This window comes from Heterocephalus glaber, unplaced genomic scaffold (assembly GCF_053883595.1).
Source record: "Heterocephalus glaber isolate CG9 unplaced genomic scaffold, H.glaber_assembly_v1.0 deba00001719, whole genome shotgun sequence".
Lineage (NCBI taxonomy): Eukaryota > Metazoa > Chordata > Mammalia > Rodentia > Bathyergidae > Heterocephalus > Heterocephalus glaber.
Genome location: NW_028258432.1, coordinates 2943201 through 2964014, shown reverse-complemented (window position 1 = coordinate 2964014; position 20814 = coordinate 2943201). Strand labels below are relative to the sequence as shown.

At 36.3% G+C, this 20814-nt stretch overlaps 1 protein-coding gene and 1 pseudogene across 1 annotated transcript in view; one reads left to right on the top strand and one right to left on the bottom strand.

Annotated features, from left to right (window-relative positions):
• Positions 1-20327, top strand: part of LOC101703398 (spindle and kinetochore-associated protein 3) — a 34147-nt gene extending 13820 nt beyond the window's left edge. Inside the window, 8 exon segments of the mRNA XM_004921126.4 lie at positions 6147-6208; positions 6406-6571; positions 7613-8024; positions 12403-12488; positions 17770-17855; positions 18797-19000; positions 20210-20223; positions 20225-20327. Of these exon segments, the coding sequence (XP_004921183.3) occupies positions 6147-6208; positions 6406-6571; positions 7613-8024; positions 12403-12488; positions 17770-17855; positions 18797-19000; positions 20210-20223; positions 20225-20327 (1133 nt within the window).
• LOC147821732 (U6 spliceosomal RNA) lies at positions 3272-3371 on the bottom strand (annotated as a pseudogene).
• Positions 20328-20814: the final 487 nt, after the last annotated feature.

Here is a 20814-nt window from a genome sequence, read left to right as displayed (position 1 = left end):
TAAGTAAATAAAATTCCAGTTCCTGTTTAATGGTTAGACACAGGTGGTTTCTGTTACTGATAGCAGTCACAGACATGATAAGCACATGACAGTTAAAACACATACATTGTAAATTTACCCAGGCATTGCAACTTTGTTTTTCAGAATTAGGATGTTATCTGTAGGAAGGCTACAGATCAAAAGAGTCATATAACCTTCACTTTAAACAATCAGAGCAACAGGCTAAGGCAAGTTTTAAAGGGATACACCACGTATTTTGCTTCTACAACTACTTTAATAGTTAATCTACTAAGATGTCTCATACTTTTTCCCTATCACCATATTGTCTTCCTCCTCGGTGTGAGTTTGCATTCTGTGCAAGAACATGTTTCAGCAAATCTTTCATAAAAGCCTTTTGGCTGGTAAACTTTCAGAGGCTCTGTAGGTCTATAAATGTCTTTATTATACCATCACATTTAAATGCTAATTCAACCTTGAATAGAAGTTTAGGTTCAGAACCATTTTCTCCCAAAATGCTAAAGATTTGACCCCATTTCTTGGTTACTTCCAGTGTTGCCAACAAGAAGTCTGCAGCCAGGGTCAGGCTCACTCCTTCATCCCTTGGTGGTCTTTCTTCTTTTACAGCTTTCTCTTTCTTTTTCAAGTCTTCAAGGTTTCTTCTCTATCCCATTTCACTGGCTCACTGGCTCCATTCTCTCTGTCCTCTCCTTCTGGAATTTCTACCTAGACCTTTCAATTTTTCCATCTGGTATTACTTGGCTGGGCTCCTCCCATACTTTTTTTTTTTTTTTAAACTTTGTCATTTGATGTAATTTCTTACCTTGGCTTCCATTGTGATTTTTAGCTTTATCTTTTTTTGCTTAGCTCATCTAGTTTTCTTTTAAAGGTCAAGCTTTCAATATCCTCCTATTTTGGAGTCTTCTATTTTCTCAGTTTTTAGTGACACTAAATCTTTTACTTCTGCCTCTCCTTTCTGCTACTAGAGTTCTTTGAATTTTTCCCTTCATGTTATTGTGACTTTTCTTCCAAAATTTTCCTTATGTTACTTGTCAGGGTCTCCACCATCTCCAAACGTAAGATCCTATCTTTCCTTCAAAAACTCAAACTCAAACTAATTCCTGTCATCTGCCGATGAGTCTGTCCTCTGATTGATCTTAGTCTCTGAGGCCATCATCCTCTGTCTCTGTGGATGGCTTTCTCTTCCTCCTGGGTACTCTTTCCTATGTCTTTACCCATTTCCCCAGCTTGGATCAGACCCTAGACATCGAAGCTGTGTTATCAAAACTGGATTTCTCTTCTGGAATAGCAAATTTGTTCTTGCACACTGAGTAGACTTCAGAAATTCAAAATTTCATTCAAAATATCACCTGTCCATCATACCCAGTGCTGAGACTGTTCTGCACCAGGCCTTCCGGTTAAAATCTTTTTTGCTATTTTAAATATATGAGGGAAGAGAGAAGTGTTTTTAACTTTTATGATTGGTGACTTTAGGGTAACACAAACAGAATTTTATATCACTATGACCTCCTCTCTCGAGGTGCTTTATGACTGCTTCTTACTGATGGAATGATGTCCATATTTCCCTCAGGACCACAAGCATTTGATGAGGCAACCTGTTACAGCACTACTTGCTTTTCTTTGTAATGGAAGAGAGAAAGTTAATTTAAAGTGATTGTTCATTAAGAGTTAATTCCTGTTAATCCACGTGGTTGTCTGATTTCCATCTGGACATTGCTGATCTCACCATGGCCCACTATCATACTGTGTCCTTACTCATTTCATGTAGGGGTCAGCTGGAGTCAAGTTTGCATTGGATATTCAGGGTTCTATTGGTGAAGAACCATATACCACAGCTTTCACTCTGAGGTTAGCAAGAGTCTCTTGTAATCTAGTCATAATCTTTGATACTTCAAAAACTGCTTAAAATAATCTCCAGAAAAGTAAATGGATTGCCAGGCGTGATGGTGCACACCTGTAATCCCAGTACTGGGGAGGCTGAGGCAGGAAGATCACTGTAAACTCGAGGCCAGCCTGGGCTATATAGTGAGTTCAAGGCCAGCCTGAACTACACAGCAAGACACTGTCTCAATAAAAAATGAAAAAAAAAATGGGTTTTACAACTGAGGCAGTCGAGTTTCTTAAATGAGTGGTGATAATTGCAGTGGTTCATGCCTGGGATCCCAACTACTGAGGGAGCTGGTGTGGGAGGGTTTTGGGCTTGGGCCCAACCCGGACAATTTAGTGAAACTCTGACTCAGAATAAAGGGTGGGGATGTGGTTCAATGGTATGGAGCCCCTGGGTTCAGTCCCCAGTAATACACTTACAAACACACACACACAACTGGTCATTAGAACCAGGTTTGGTAATGCACGCCTGTAATCTCAGCACTCAGGCTGAGGCAGGAGTAACTTAGGGAGTTCAAGGCCAGCCTGAAATACATAGTGAAACCCTGTCTCAGACAAACAAAAAAGACGAGTTATTGATAATAATTTGTAGCTGATAATTTTCCACTTTTTCTAACCATTATCATTTTTATGTTGTCACTAAAGTGCCTGTTCCGTACTATATAATAAAGACAGTTTTCTCCAACACTAGCAAAAAGGACTGCCATCATCTTGATCACTGTGGCAGTGGAGACAAAGTATGAGATTTATTATCCTTTTGAATAAGAACAGTGGAAGTTTGTTTTTTCTTGGATCTGTTGGTCCCCTTAATGTTCACCTCGTTCTTCCATTAGCTTCTATTTCTTACTTGGTTTCATTTCTGTGATTCTTTCATTTCCAGTGATGTTTTATGGTTGTGAACTATGATAAATTTAAGTGATCACGATTTATTTTATAGAGTATTTGAATAGTGTCTGAGTAACTACCCAATTTTAACATGAAATATGTAATCTGGGCACAAAATTTAAAGTGAAATTGCATCAAAACACAGGGACCCTGATTACTCTCCATTTTGAAAAGTATGAAACAGTATTGGAAATACTCAAACTAGAGTGGCAGTTTTCTTCTAATTCAGCCATTCGGTTCATGTTGATTTCTTATTGGATGTTTAAACAATAGCTGACTTGTTCATTTGTATCCACCTTATGTTTGAAATGTTAGACCATGAGAACTTTCGCTCTCAAGCACTCAACTTTGACAGTAGAATATTCACTTGGGGTGGCGTCTGTGCTTAATCTGAGTTTAGAATTAACATCAGAAAGTGCTAACTAAGCCTGTCCTTTTTAAGAAACAAGCTTCCTAACTGTCTTATAATCAGGTGACCCAAGTGAAGTCGGAGCGTTTTTGCGTATCATCCTTGCGCAGGGGCCATGCTAATCTTTTCTGTATCGTTCCAATATTAGTATATGTGCTGCCGAAGTGAGCACAGTGAAGTGTTGGGGGTATTTTTGTTGTTGTTTTGGTTTTTTTTTTTTTGCAGAACCAGGATCGAACTTGGGACCTCGAGCTTGTGAGGCAGGCGGCAGCACCACTAAGCTAAATCCCCGGCCTGGAGTGTTTTTAATGCCATCTTGAATTATAACATTGAGAATTAGATATCAGGATATCAACTTGATATAAACGAGCATTTACCTGGCAGATTTTTTGTTTTCCGGTACCAGGGATGGAACTCAGGACCTCACACTTGCCAGGCAGGCGTGGTGCCTCGGAACCACATCCCTGGCCCTACCTGGCAGATTTTTAAAACTAACTGGTTAATCCGTAACAAAACATAGCTTGATTTCAGTATTTACTTTATCTTTTTCCAGTCAACAATGCTCCAATAAGGAAATGATAGTTAAGAATTACTAAAATTAAAAAAAATTATTCATTATAAGTTTCTGGGATCTTTGAACACTAGATTTCCTTTGTTTTTCTCATCCATGGCAGCCAGAAAACAAAACAAAACAAAAAATCACTCAAAATATTTTGCATGTTAAGTACAGATTTATATGTTAGCTCTTCTTATAGGGAGTTGCTGTATCTCATAGTTCAAAGTGTATTCTTTAGATCAGTAAATTGTACTAACATGTAATTGCAGTTTACTGTGCAACAAAAATGATTCAAGAAGAAAAATAATGTACAGTCTATAATGTATCCATCTTTGTGTAGGCAATTGCTTATGTTACTCTACTTTTAACATTTGTACTTGGATAAACACTTATGTAGGTCACAATGCAAGATGCTGCTAGCTCAAGCAGAAGGTATTAAAATTATTTTCTGAATAAAGAAATTGTCTAGAATACCTGCAGATTGATAAGAAAAGAGAAGACAGATACCACTGAAAAATGCAAGTATTAAATTGATACCTCATTATCTTTGGCCACTAAAAATATGAAAAAAATTAACTTTGTTAGTTGTCAAGGAAATGAAAGTGAAATCCTAATTAGTATACTTGTATACACTTGTATACATCCCAGTATAACAAATGAAAAGGGAAAATATCAAGTATTTGTAAAGATGTGGAATAAAGGGAACTTGCATACTTGGTTGGTGGGACTGTAAATTGTAGCAAGTAGGTTGGAAAACTATATTTACTAAAATCAAACATAATTCCAGCACTCAGGAAGCTGAGGCAGGAGGGTCATATAAGTTTGAAGTCAGCCTAGGCTATATAGTGAGTTTAAAGCCAGCCTGAATTACATATTGAGATCCTGTCTCAAAAAAAAAAAAAGAATATATGTATAACCTATAACCCAGTAGTTTTTCTAGGTTGGTGATGTACAGAAATGTGACTATATTCTCACTGAAGACATGTTCTAGAAAGTTAAACAAGAGCATAACAGTTGCAAACTAGACACAACCCAAAGTTCATCAACAATAAAACAGATTTGATCTGCAGTGGAATACTATACAGCAAAGAGCATGGGTAGGTTAAACTGTGAAGAAATGTCATAAGAATGTTGAGTGAGCCATAAAGAACAAACTAGAGACATTTATAGCTAAATGGATTTACATTGAGGCCATACTCTTAAGTGAAATAAATAGGACACGTGTAAATACTGAATAGTTTCTCTGGTGTGAGAAACTAAAAGTGTAAACGAGGATCAAAATGTATAATTGATAATGTGGAATGGGAAGAAAAGGTCTAAAGGGTAGGGGAAGTGGGAGGGGTAGGGGAAAGGAAAGATAGGAAAGGAAAAAATATGAGAAAAGGAAAAAATGGAAACAAAGTCTCTGTAAATGGGGGGGGTGAAGGGAGGGCAGGGGAAGGGGGAATAAATAAGAACTGAGATATTCATGTAAAGGTCAAAGATCCCAATGATGACTGTAGCTGTATTGTGTATCTAAAATGTACCAGTAAACTTAATGGGAAAAAAAAAGAATGTTGAGTGAGAGAACCCAGTCACAAAAGCATATGTATTGTATGAATTCATAAATGAAGTTTATGAACAGATAAAACTATTTTATGGTTTTAGAAATCAAATGATTATCCTTGGGGAGAAAAGTGAGATATAAGAGGACATTTAAAGTTCTAGTTTCAATTGGCTTTTTTTTTCCTTCTTGAGACAAAGTCTCATATTGTTGAGGCTGGTCTCAAATTCCTGGTAATCTTCTGTCCCTCCTTTCCTTTTCCTTTTTCTCATCCCCTCATTTCTAGAGCTGAGGGTTATGCAAGTATGTTCACTTTGTTTTTGTTTTTTTTTCCTTCCTATTCTATATGTTCACTTTGTAAAGTTCATCAAGCTATATTTTTTGTTTTTGTTTTTTTTTTGGTACCGGGGATTGAACTCGGGTCCTTGCGCTTGCGCAGCAGGCGTTGAAACCACTGAGCTAAATCCCCAGCCCTATCATCAAGCTATATTTTGATTTGTGTACATTTATTGTTATAGTTCAATTAAAAGTTTTATTATCTTTTTGAGATAGGGTCTCGCTATGTAGTTGAAGCTGGTCTTGAACTCACTATATAGCCTAGGCTGGCCTTGAACTCAAAGCAATCCTCCTGCCTTATCCTCCCAAGTGCTGGAATTACAGACATGCACTACCCTAAAGGTTTTAAAGAATATTCTTAAACTTTTTCTTAGTAATTGAACAGATAAATTATAAAAATGTCTACAAGGACTTCATAATTTTAAGGAACCACACTAAAGTTTTCTGTTTTCTTTTCTCCCTTCTTTTCTTTATGTTTACTGGATTTTTTCCTTTCAACATGCATATTAAAGAATTTGAAGATGATCCAATGAGGATTTTACATGACCTTCATTCAGAAGTCTGGGCTCTGAAGGTATCCATCCTACAATATTAATTTATCATTTTTCTGCAGGAAGTAACTGTTCTAGCCTAAGTAAATTTAGTCAGAAATTAGAGAAATTATGGGCTGGTATAGAGTGCTTGCCTTGCATGTAAAAGGTCATCAGTTTGATATCTAGCAACATAAAAAGAGAAATTAGAGAAATTATGTATTTTCTTTCTTCATAAAAGGATGATGTTAATATTCTTCTTGATAAAGCAAGATTGGAAAGTCAAGAAAGCATTGGTTTTATTAAGGCAACAAAACTACTGATGAAAAAAAATGCAACGGATATCATAAAAATAAGAGAGTTTTTCCAGAAGTATGGATATAATCCACGTGTCAAGGAAAATTCAGGTTTGACTTTGGTTTTATAGCATTTGATTTGGTATTGAAGAAGGCAGCATAACTAAGACACCTGTGGGCTTGGCAGTACTGTGTAGTTCTGGCTCTGCCAGGGTAAACATTTATTCAGTATTCCCGGTATGCTGGGACAGTGTAAAAACAGCCTTTGCTCTCCTTTCCTCAGTACTAGCTGAGGACTAGCACAGTGTTAGTTGAAAGAGTTCTTGGAGCTTTGTCAATTGAAAAGTACAGTAAATCCACATGTCTTCGGATAGGTGCTTTCTTAGTTCTACCAATAAATAACTAAGAAACCTTAAAGTGTGCTATTTTATTTTTCTTGTTCTCCATTTCCTCTTCTACAGAGAGATTCTGGCTATATAAGCTGATAAAGTCTTCTTAGTTCTAAAATTTTATTGAAGGGATAGTGTAACATGGTGGTTTAGAATTAGGACCCCAAATTGCATGGGTTTGAATCTGTTTTACCACTCATATACTATATTATCTTTGGCAAGTTACTTAACCTTGTGCCACAGTTTCCCATTTGTAAGATGAAGATGTGTAATATATCACTTCATAAGGTTTTATAGACTAAATGAGATAAAATTTGCTTAGAGCAGTATCTGGTATGTCAGTTACCCAACATTAACTGCTGTTGTTATTGTTCAGCCCATACCTCTGAGTGACTAACTTCAGTGCCTTTATGTTTATTATGAAAATGATCCTTATAGATAAAGAAGACATTAACTAAATTCAACAAGTCTTTACCAAGGATGTGTGTGTAAATCTACATGTTGTAATAGGAAGAATTCAGTTGTCATTACTGTGAAAGAATCATCGATTCAGACACTGGTTCTATCAGTAAGAATGTGTGTGACCTGGGATAATTCTCTAAATTATCAGAAACATACTGAAGGGACACTTGAAATAAATTTTTTATAAAGAATTAGGATTTTTGCCCTTGGGAAATTTCAGATGGAGCAATCTTATCTTAATAAATGAGATTGTTGGTTTTGAGGTTTGACCAAAATATTACCTCTTTGATTTTGTTCCTAGTCTCCGAACAGGAAATCACTGATTTCACCCCAAAGATGGCCAGCTGTGATCATGTTCAAAGTCCTCGTGCGAAGGACAGCCTGTCTGATCCATCTGCCCCAGGTGGTTCAGTTTCTGAGGAGCCTCTGCGTAGTCCACAGCTTGCAGATTTTGGACTGGAGCGGTATATGATACCTCAGCTTCTACCAAACCCTCCACAAGCTGTAAGCAGCCACAAGGACGAGCCCATAATTGGAACTCCATCTACCAGACAGTCAGTAGTTAAAATACTAAAAACTCCAAAATGTGCTCTAAAGATGGATGATTTTGAGTGTGTAACTCCTAAATTAGAGCATTTTGGTATCTCTGAATATACTATGTGTCTAAATGAAGATTATACAATAGGACTGAAAAATATGAAGACTATCAAAAGGTAAGTTACTTTCTTAGAAGGTACATTTTTACCTGACTTCCTAAATCTTTTCATTTATTGATTTTTTTTTCCTAGAAGAAATTTGATGTTTCAGATATTTTTTTCTTTAAAAAATTTTCAGATAAATTATATTTTAAACTTATGTGAATCACTAATTCAATTATTAAAGTGTGAGCTATTGATTTCCTCAGGTGAGGAAAGTGATTAAAGCCTGAAAAAAATATATAGTATTTATAGAGACAGAAAAGAGATAAAATTAAAGAACTAAAATTGCTAACAATTTGTGGTTGCTTTGGTATGAAGACTTGAGAAGAGAGAAGGATCCAGGAAAAAACCAATTTCTGTTTTTTAAATTTTTATTTTATTTATTTATTTTCCTTTTTAAAAACAATTTTATTTTATTGGTACATTTTTAGATATACAATATAAAGGCATTCATCATTGGAAATTTGCACCTTTACATAGTCTCTCTTGGTTCTTGTTTTTCCCCCTTCCCCTGCCCTCCCTTCAACCCCTCCATCCCTCCCTATTTACAAAGACTTTGTTTCCATTTTTTCATTTTCTCATATTAATTCCATTCCCTTCTTTCGTTTCCCCTACCGCTCCCGCTCCCACTTCCCCTTCCCCTTTGCCCCTTTTTTCCTATTTGACATTATCTATTATACCTTTTAGTCCTTATTTACACTTTCAGTTTCTCACACTAGAGAAACTATTTTGTATTTACACATGTGTCCTGTTTATTTCACTTAAGCATATCACTTCAGTGTGCATCCATTTAGCTATAAATGTCTCTAATTTCTCATTTTTTATGGTTGAGTAGTACTCCATTTTATAAAAAATTCACATTTTCTTTATCCAGTCTCCAGTTGATGGGCATTTAGACTGTTTCCAAGTTTTAGCTATTACAAACTGTGCTGCTATGAACATAGGTGCACATATATCACTGTGGTATGATTCTTTTAATTCTTTGGGGAAGATCCCCAGCAGGGGAATAGCGGGGTCAGATGGGACTTCCAGTCCTCCTTCTTTGAGGTATCTCCATACTGATTTCCACGGTGTTTGAAACCAATTTCTGTTTTGTTATCTGGGATGATACTAAGGTGTAAGAATACCTGAAGCTCAAGCTGAAAAATGTACATGTTGATTTTGAGGTACTTGATATTCTTTTTTTTTTTCCATTTAGTTTATTGGTCCATTTTAGGTATACAGTACAGTTACATTCCTCATTGGGATCTTGTACCTTTACATAATGTATCTTGGTTCTTATTTTTTTCCCTATTCCCCTGCCCTCTCTTCACCTCCTTCATCCTTCCCTATTTACAAAGACTTTGTTGGGGCTGGGAATTTAGCTCAGTGGTTCCGTCGTCTGCCTCGCAAGCGCAAGGGCCTGAGTTCGATCCCTGGTACCAAAAAAAAACCAAAAACCCAAAAAACAAAAATACAAAGACTTTGTTTCCATGTTTTTCCTTTTCTCATATTTTTTTCTTTTCCCTTCCCCTTCCCCTCCTACTTCCCCTATTCCTTTAGACATTTTCTTCCTATTTCACAATAAGGTACTTGATATTCTTATTGCCTAGTAGACTTAGGTATTTTAGTATGAGTTTGAAGTTTACTTAGTGTGAATTCAGTGCTAGACTGAAGACATCTGGGTGTGATTACTGTGAAAACAGTAATTGAAATACTTTTCAAAGTATCCAAGTAATACCTAAAGATAAATCTATATCTTTAAGAACTTTTATCACTAAAAAAGGAAAATAAACGTTTATCTCAGTGAGTCAGGGAGAAAAACAATTCTGGGAAGAACAGGGAGGAAACTCTAAAGATAAAACAAAATGTTAATACAGAAAATTTTTAGAAGAGTAGAATTGATAAATCTAAGAAATGGTTCTTTAAATGCAAGCAATACAATTAGGAACTAAGGGCTTTTGTTTTTTTTGTTTTTTTGTTAAAAAAAACAACAACAACCCAGCCTCCTGAATGCTGGGATTACAGGCATGCACTACCATGCCCAGTGCATGTTTTATTCTTTAAGCTATAACACCACAGGGTGTAGTATTGGGAAATTTGAAAGTTTCAGATAAAATTTCTGAAAATCATACAAAATGATCAAAATTAACTTAAGAAAACCTGGGTGTACCAATAATCAGAAGAAAACAGAAACAGTTACTAGAAACCTAGCTGCAGAAATGTTTGAACACAAATGGTTTTCTGGATGACTCCTTTCATGACTTCAGAGAACTTATCTGACTTGGGGACCTTCAAGCTCATGAAGCATCATGTGTTTCTTTCCTCACTACTGAAATGGATATGACTCTACCCATCCTGTTGATGACACAAGGCCAATACAGGACAGTGGATTAAAAATTATTAACTGCTATAAGAATGAAATAATATAGATGTAATGATATCAAAATAATGACATAAAAAAAGAACTGTTATACTCAGGGGCCTGTAAACTATGTAAGAAGACATCCAGCTGGCTGCCTGATTTTGTCAAATCTTTATTAGAACACAACCTCAAAAGTTCTTTTTCAAAAACTAGACTATGACAAAAACACTTCAGTTTCATTAATGATGCTGATATAATCTTAGTACACTGACAAGGCCCAGAAAAGGAAACAGTGGCCCAGTCTAATTCATGAATACAGATGTATAAATCCTAATTAAAATATTCAGAATCAAACTCAAATATTGAAAGCATAATGAGCTATATTAAGCTAAACTATTGAACATAGCTAATATTTGGGAACTCATAAAACATTTATAGGGAAAAAAGAATAATTTTGGGGCAGGGGATTTAGCTCGGTAGTTCTGGTGCCTGCCTCGCAAGCGCAAGGTGCCAAGTTCCATCCCCGGTACCAAAAAAAAAAAAAAGAATAATTTCAGTAGATGTCAATGAAGAGTTTGATAAAATTTGACATCTGTTCTTCATTGTTTTTGTTTGTTGGTTGGTTTTTTTGTGTTTTGGAGACAGGGTTTCACCACATAGTCCACCTGGCTTCAATCTCCTTGTGATCCTCCTGCCTCAGCCTTCCAAGGGCTGGGACTTCAGGTGTGCACCACCATGCCCAGTTCTGTTCTCCATTTAAAATTCTTCATTTAAAACTCTAAGTAGGATACTTAATAATGAAACTGTCACCATTATTATTTAACATCATTCTTGATCCCCTGGCCAATGTAATGAGATAGGAAATAGAAATGAAAAGTCTCTGTGTTGTATGTGTAGGGCAAGATTTTTGTAGTGTTGGGACAGTTGGTTAACTGTTTGGAAAAAGATCAAGTAATCTTTACCTCGTGTTAAATTATAAATAGATAAATCATTTAAAAAGTGGAAGAAGCAAATATAGCTAATTTACCCATTTAAACAATGCAGGTACATGTGTATTTATTTGTAATTTCAAGAGACTTGTAAATTCATGTGCCATGTTTAGATATCTGAATGATATTCAGATATTCCATTGAGGAATATAGAATAGAACATGGAGTATGTAAAGGATGAAAAAGAAAGAAACCTAGGATATACTTGCAACAAACACGACTCAGTGCTGTACACTTTTAACAGCTATTATATACATATTGATAAGCAACGGTAACATTCTAAAAGCTAAGGTAACCTTTGAAAAGCTAACTAAGAGGTGATTGAACTGTACCCAGGAGTTAAGGAGGAATGACTATAAATATGGGAAAAACATTTTTGGCCATTAAAATAGTGCAGAGTTATATTTTCTGGGGATGTCAGTTCAGTGGTACAGTGATTGTCTAGCAAGTGTGAGACCCTGGTTCAAAAAATGTACAAAGAAACATGTATACCTATATACTGTTGTATAGACAGGATGTTAAGGACTGCATAGTTCATTGTATGCCAGTTCAAAACTGGGCACTTCTAAGCTGGAAGTTCACTGGATCTTCATCAACAGTGTTGGATATTTTTTCTCTTTATTACTATTCCAGACAGCTGTGTAAAATTGGCTAGGGCAACTTTAGTAAGATGGAAAGATCAGGCTTTTTACTCTAAAACACTGACGGCTTTTTATCTGTTTTTATATACTGGCTACAAAATTCTGCTTTATTATTTTGAAGCATGAGCTACAAAATTCCCAGTTTGAACTAATGAGTTGGCTTAATTGCTTTCCTTTAAGTTATAGATTCTTACTGCACTTCAAGACTGTCAGTAGAAAATAGTTTTTTACCTCTTGTGAACCACAGCTATATATGTATATTTTAAAAAGGATTTGTTCTGTGGGACTTCCATTTCATAAAAAAAAAAAAAAAACCTGAGCTAGTCCAGGCTTCATGATACATGTTAAGATTAAATTTTTCCTCAGGGGTTTAATATTAATTTTTTTAACTTTATAATTTTTCTATGAATTATTACCAGTGAGGTGGCTGTAGAAACAGAACCCATGATCAGTGATGATGGCTTTGCCACTCCTGGCCCCATAATGCAGCAGTTGGAAAAAAGAGGTGAGTTTTAAAAATCAACTTCTCAGCTATATTCTTTATCAACTATCACCTCAGATATTCTGATAGTTTTCTGCATCTTTTTAATGTATAACATTGAATTTTATTAAGTACAATTCTTTTCATTTTCGGCATGATTTGATTCAAGAGAAAGAAAAGTTTGTTACATTTTTAATACTTTTTCTGTTCACTTTCAGTATTTGTAAGCTTTTTTGTTACGAACATTTTAATTTAAAACATATATATTTGACATGGGTGTGATGTGCACACCTGTAATCCCAGCACTATAGGAGGCTGAGGAAGGAGGATTACAAGTTGGAGCCCAGCTTGAGCAATTTACTAAGATCCTGTCTTAAAAGTAAAAGAAGGTTGGGGAAATAGTTCAGTGAGAAGGCTCTGAGTTCAATCCCCAGAGCCCACCCCAACAAAGAAAAACATATCTGTTCACCAGTCTTTTGGTATAGAGCCATAGTATTTTCTTTTAGTTTAGTCTGTACCTATTGATTAGAGTTGTACATTATCTTTCTTACATAAACTACATCTAGAATATATGCTACCATTTCAAATTTTGATTATTTTTAACTAGTTGAGTAACTTAAGGAAAATTTTCATGTACTGTTTTCATATTTGTCCCAGGAAATATGAAAACATTAGTTTTGTTGTGAAAATACAAAGTTAAAAAAATCCTAGAGTCTCTGAGTAATTTTTTATAATTATTTGATCTGTACCAAATGTATTGACAGGTCTTTTAAAAATGACTTCGTCTTTTCCCAAATTTTGGACATATTTTCAGAAAACTTTGTACTAATTATACTGACATAAACTTATGTTATTAAATTACTAAGTATTGCTAGTATAAGGTTAGTATAACTGATTCATAGTAGCTTATAGTGCACGTTATATAAAGAAAGCATGAATACACTAAAGAGATGCTGATTTTTTTTTTTTTGGTACCGGGGATCGAACTCGGCTCCTTGCGCTTGCGCAGCAGGCGGTGAAACTACTGAGCTAAATCCCCGGCCCAAGATGCTGAGTTTTTAAAATAAATTGGACTGTCACCATGCACCATGGTCAAATCAATTCCCAATGGAATATAAACTTTTTAGAAAATGATAAAAGAGAATATTTGTATAACTTCTGAAATGTGATGGGCTTTCTCAAGAATAGGTTACCTCCTAAAACCTCCCAGTATACCATAGGCACTGTATTTTATGGAGGGAAAGGAAAGCTTAGGGTTACCTGTTACTCATCTTGTTAGTTAGAAGTTAAGGATGATTGGTGTATTTTGCTTGGACTCCATTTTTTTCCCACAAGGTACCATTATTCCATTTAATCAGTGTAGCCTTACTAATCTTGGGTAGTTTGATCAGTTTTCTGTGTTCACAGTGTTTCTTTTATCATACTCATTGCTTTGGGGCTGTTTTCCTCTTGATCAAATACATTAGTAGTTTTTTCCAAGATGTTATTTCAAGTCTGCATAATCTCCAGTTTTGTCTGAAGACATCTTTTTGTTTTTGTTTACTTTTTCTTTTCCTTGTGGTGCTGGGACTGAAGCCAGGGCCTCCTGTGCTCTACCACAGAGCTGCGACCCCAGCCCTGTTCACTCATTCTTGAATGGTAATGTAGCCGAGTGGAGATCACTGGATTGAGAATTGTTTTCTTCACTAATTTATATTTTATTTTTCTGGGGATTGATTCTTCAGTACTTTAAAGAAATTATTCCATTGTGTTGAGTATCTGTTGCTGTTCATAGGCACAGTGTTACTGGTCTAATTAGCTTTCCTTTGTAGATAATCTGTCTTCTTTGTGGTAGTCTCTAACATTTTTGTCTTTGTCTTTGATAGTCTCTGTAATTTATCCACATTTATATTTGTTTTATTATGTAATTAGTATAATTTTTTAAAACCAAAAATTCATGTCATTAATTCTGGAAAATATTGACATTATTTCTTTAATAATATTAGCTTCTAGTTTCTCATTTTTTTTCTCCTGAAATTCCTTTAAAATGTATTTCACATTATTTTTTGGGTTGGGTTTTGGTTTTGGAGTTTTGAGACAGAGTCTCACTATGTAGTCTAGGCTAGCCCTGAACTCACAGTGATCCTCCTGCCACAGCCTCAGTGCTGGAATTACAGGCGTGTGGCACCACTCTGGCTTAAGATGTGTTTTAGAATTTACTATTCTATCCTCTTAGCTTAACTTCCCTTTCATATTTTCCGTCCCTTTCTCTGTGCTACTTTATGCTTTATTTAGATCTTTTTTCCCAGTTTACTATTTTAATCCGTCTCTTGAACCTTTACTCTAGATACATGTCCTGTTCTGCAATCTTTTTCTTTCAAATTCGTGGGGAACTGAGATAGACCTAATCCATAAAGCTCAGAGCTTGAAGAGCTGGCGGCCCTGTGTACCCTCTGCTCTTTCCATGATACTGTTCTCTTGCGTTGTGATTTCTGTGCCTCCAGAAGTTGTTTCCATGGTGTTCTATACACCGCGGGCCATGAGGTGGTCCCATCCCGCTGCTTCTGTCCCAACCAAGACCCCATGGGACAAGTAGGCAAACTGTTGGCAACTGCTTGGCTCAGAAGACCTGTGCTGGACTTGTGCCGCGATCTCAGCACCTGGAACCATTTCATTAATTTGCTTTAGTAAGCAAATTAATGAGATAGGGGTTTTTTTTAATTAGTTTTTTGTTTGTTTGTTTTTTTGGGTACTGGGGATCAGACTCAGGACCTTGCACTTGCAAGGCAGGTGCGGTGCCACTGCACTACATCCCCGGCCCAGTTTTTATTATAGTCAGTGCTTTAATGAAATTCCTTTAATTTCTTACATCTAAAAATAGAATTCCTAGGTCAGTGGTAGCAAACATATGGCATGCATGTTGTTTTTCTTTTAAGACAAAAGATGTTAAAGTAGGTTTTTTTCTAAACTAAAATCTCAGTCTTCAGGTTTAATTGCAGTGTTGGCACTTTACCATAAATAAATAGGTTTGAGGTTGCAGTATGGGCACTTATCTCTAAAAGGTCTTCCATTGCTGCCCTAGGTCAAAGGATATGCATATTTTCACTTGTTCTAGACAATACAAAATTGCTGCCCAAGAATGGCTCTTGTGATATACAGTCTTGCTGGTAGCGTCTGAGTTCCTGTTTCTCCATCTTTTCCAGCACTTGATGATCTTTATTTTTAGACTTAACACATTTTTCCCATTAGATTTTTTAATATACTTACCTTTTCTCTTTGATGATTTTTTCTAAAAACTAGTTTTATTTAAACCAGTGTTTAAATACATTACATAATATCAAAATTGTAAGGGAGAAAATCGTAAGAAAGCAAGCCAGAATCAGTTTACTTCACATGGCTTGGGCAGTGTTGCCAGTAAGCTGTGAGCTCTGTATCCTGCTGTATGACTGATAACATCAGCTTGGTATTTGTTCCCTTGTCAAAGGTTTAACTGGTATTAGGCTGGCTCCCATTCTGTTGTTTGAACATCCCTCAGGTAGGATGTCAGGTCAAAGACCTATAGCAATCCAGATGCCTTGTCACCTCACTGGAGGGAAGATATCCTATCAGGTTAGACTCTAACAGGGGCTGTTACTACCCAACGCTCCTTCTAGCGATACAGCCGCTGTTGTTGCCTTACCCAGTCCTTTCTAGACTCACAGGGATTGTTCAAGTGGTACCATTCTCTTAGGGTGGGGCCTGTGCAGAGGGAGAGCCCAGGAGCTTTTGATGAGACATTGCTGTCTGGCCTTGGAACTCTGGGCTTGGCTGAAACATCACGTTATTGTTTGCTTTGGGCTGGATACTGGCAGGTGCCTACTGCTTGACTTCTGTTTAAATGAGGGACTTCAAGCCTAGATAGCATGGCTCTTTTCAGTTTATTGCATGAAGGAGTTATACAAGTGGTAAGGTTTTAAACTTCTGACAAGGGAAGAAGGGAAATTCTACTCATTGCAAGGAAATCCTCACTTAAGCCAGTGAGCCATGAGCACTTAAAACCCATGAACCTCGAGCTGATCGTCCACAGCCAATCCAGTCTCTCCAAAACATGTGCTGGTCACCCTGTTGCTGCAGTACTTCTCCATGTCCTAGATACTTAAGTACAGTGCCATTGCAGGCAAATTGCTTCTTAAATGTCTTCACCAGTTTGTGTCATAATCATCAGTGGTCCTTGGACAGGAGTATGGCCTTGCAGCCTTTCTGTTGAATTCTTACATCTGTAGAATTGTCAGTGCCAGCAGAAAGCAGCAGGTCATCACCCCTTGCATCAGCAAGGGATTCAAAGAGTGGAGGGTCTGGATAGCAGACACACAATAAGATTCCTTATTCTTGGTGGAAATTCCACAGCCTTATTGTGGAAGGTGCTTTAGGAGACGGCAGGGGGAGAGAGGAGGGATGGAGCCCCAGAAAGTGATGGGGTTCGAGGGGGAGGCTACCAAGGCCCAGTGGCAGCTCAGTGACTGGGTGACTGTTTCTAACATGTGCACAAGGGGACTGTACTATGTGTCTCCCTACCAGGCACCTGAACCACCCATGGCACATACATGACTGTACCACTTGTACTGGCTTGGTTCAAGCCGGCAGAAATGTGTTGAAGATAATGCTTTAATACTCTGTGTTCTAGAAAGCTGTGTCTCTGCATGGGTCTCTTTTATTGCAATAGACAATATTTCCATGCTGGTCCATGTTATACTGCTTTTAATTACTATAGTTTTAGAGTAAGTTGTGATATCTTGGAGAGCAACTGACCATCTCTCCTTCCTTCTCCTTTTTCTTCAACAGTTTAATAATTTAAGATTTTGCACAATTTTCAATAGATTTATTTATACGTAGCTTTGTTGCTACTGTGAAACTTTTTTTTCAAATACATTAGGTTTTTAAGAGCTTGCTGGTATTTAAACAGAACCATTAAGTTATTATGTAGTACTTTTGTAATCTTGCTGAACTTTTAATGCTAATGATAAACATATCTGTGAATGAATTTTTCTCGTCCAGTCAAGCACTTAAATTTTTTAAGCTTGTTTGTTTGGTGTTACTGAGATTGAACCCCAGCATCTTTGCACTGACCTAAATCCCCAGCCCTTTTATTTTTTGAGAGGGTCTTGCCCAGGCTGGCCTCCTTTCCTCTCAAGTATCTGGGATTATAGGCATGTATTATCATGTCTGGCTGTTTTTTAAGCTATTGATAATAAAGTGCACAGATTATATTGACAACTCTTAATAAGGTGAAATTTTTATTTCAATTTTATTTTCAAATCTTTATTTTCATGCCTATTTTGTCTTTCAGATACCAAGTATACAGATTCCCCTTTGACACCTACATTCTGCACTCCTGGTTTGAAAGTTCCTTCTACAAAGAACTGTACAGCTTTGGTAAATTTCTATAAAACTGAAAACTATAATCTTTCTTCTAATGACTCAAATAGAGTACTAATTCCAGACACACATTTTAAATACACATTTCTAATTAATAGAAAAACACCAAAGTGTGGGTGATTTAATGTTTTTTGTTTCCTCTAAATTTTTCTAGTTAAATTTAACAGTAATCAAAAGAGTCAGGAGTAACACATAAAACAACCAGTACTATAGACAACCACAACTCTATTGGGGTATCCAGTAGAACTGTTGATAATGATTGAAAACATTTCATAATCTGCAATGTTCAATATGTTCACTAAGTATACATAGCTAGTTACTGAGCACCTAAAATGCTGCTAGTGCAGCTGAGGAACTAATTTTTAATTTTTCACTTAAAAAAAAAATTTAAACAGCCCCAATATAGCTTGTGGGTAATATATCGGGGAGTGCAGCCGTAGACAGTGCTGCACCATCAGTGTAGTATCAGGTTATCTGCATGTTGGTAATTGGTTTTTACACTTAATTAACTTATGTTTTGATTCATGTGGAAGGTACTGTGCTGATGTGATACTCGCATCACCTGTCTTTGTAAATAACTCTGACCCTAGGGAGACAAGAATGACTTTCCGTGTGGTCGGTCTGGCAGGAACACATTGCACAAGGTGCTGTCCTCTCAGAGGAAGCCTGCCTGCTGAGGGCCTGTGGAAACACTTGTTCATGTATGCTGGGACTCTCCTTTGGCCATTAAGTCTGGGGTTGGGGTGACATCACAGTTCTCACCTCAAGTCTTTATTAGTAATGAAGATGGTGTTTTGTCCTCCACATGCCATTTCTTTATTTTTCTAGATTTTGTGAAGAACTTGCATAGGGAAAAAAAGGAATCATTTTGGGGCCTGTAGAGACTTCAACACTTTTTATTTACTACCATTATTTAATGATTGTTTTTTATTCTGTAGGTACCCACAAACTATGCATTATCAGAAACACACAGTTCATCAAATGATTTTGAAGTTAAAGATTGTACTTCATTAGTTTTAAGTTCATATCAGTGCTTGGAGAATTTTGCAGACCCCTCCTCTCCTACAGTTTCGTCTTATGAGAATCTGCTCAGAACACCCACACCTCCAGAGGTAACTGCTATTCCAGAAGATGTTCTCCAGGTAATATTTCCAGACAGGATTTTTTTTTCTGATACTGTTTTCAAATTAGATACTTAAATTAAGACCCGAAATTGCATATAAAGTATCATCTTTATCATTAGGCTAATGTATTAGTTTTGGTATTGAGAAAATATAAATTCTGGGCTGATAGGACCACCTAGCTAAACAACTTCAGAGCTGCGTACAAGCTAGTGACTTGCCATATTTTTAGTTATATTATCTTCCAAGAGTCATTTTCTCTTGACCCTTACCTTAATCCTCTGAAATATATTCGTATGTTATTTCTAATACACATTCAACCGTGGCTGCTATGTTGACATCTGTTCCATTGGATGTGTTGCAGGCAAAGTAAAAAATGTAATTTATCCAACAGTTCTCCAGAGTGAAATACCACTAGTAACGAGCTTGAGACTCTTGGACCTCAGTTTAAGAAACACTGATTTATATGTAGTAGAATATTTGATTCTTTACTGTAATGTTTACCAACGTTTGTCACTGCCAATCATACTAGTGTGATTTTTTTGACACTCTCCTTCTTTAATAGAAGTTAGTATTTGGCAATTATTGCTTAGGCGCATGAATTCTTAATAACTATCCTAGAAATAGTCTTGGTTATGAAGCACCATGGGAAAAGCAAATCACATGGGAAAACATAAATGCCATCAGAACTGGCTCATCCTGTGATACAGAAATATCTGTTATCCTCTCTGGTTTTGACTTGGGGTTTTTTTGCCCCTTTTTTTGCTTTCCTGGGAGATGATAATAAACTAGGTAAGGAACATCTTCTGCATGGTAGATTCTTCTCTCATTGGTTTGTGAAAGGAATGAAACCTCCTGAAAAGAATTTGTAAATGTTTTAGATTCTTTTGTACTCATTATAAGTGATGGTCTTGTGAGGATTCATTTCAGAGTTTTCCTCTCTGTATTTCCCAAATATCTTTGAAAAGGCTTAATTTGCTCTCAAGAGTGTACTGCTACTTGTTTCCATTAACCTAAGGTAGAGAGCATTTTGGAAGGCTCTAGAGGTCAAACCTTCATATCCAAGTTAAATTCCTAGTATGTCCATGTTGTGCTGCTATTGAATGTATGTAAGAAATATTTTAAGGAACCTTTATCTTTACATTTTCCATGGCTTTCCTTGAATGTTTCATAATACCTTCCAGACTTATGTCATTCATAAAACTTGATCAAAAGGACTTTTTGTTTCAGATTTTGTCAAAATACAAACCGAGCTACTCCAGTAGCAGTGAAAGCAGTGCCTCCCAGAAAAGGGCTCCTCAAAACTGAAGGATGGAACATGCCAGAGGTTGGCAACAAAGAAAACTGACAAAAGTGAGTACACTGCCATTTAAAGAAAGCATGTGTGTTACGTAAGGACATTTAAAAACTAACACTAGAATAGTTGTAAAAATAGTTAATTGACAAATGCCAGCTTAGATTAATAACCTTTTATCTTTTGATACAGAAATTGTGGCCTGTGAATCTCAGTTCCCCAAGTTATCACATTTGGTGATCTCAGTGGGAATCTATTCCCAACTACAGTGGTACCTTGGTTCACTAACACTTTTGTTTGCAAACAATTTGTTTTGCAAACAGAAGCATTTGGCAAAATTCTGTTTTTGTTTGCAAACTGCATGGAGTGACAAATACAAATGTGGCCCATCTTTTCCAAAATCATAGAAAATTTAAGTTCGTGAACTGTGGTACCACTGTATTTTGTAAATGGAAAATATATACGCACTGTGTTGTCATGTGTTTTGTTGTTGGATTTTAATTATACTTATTGATATTTTTGTCTGTTTACAGAAATTCTA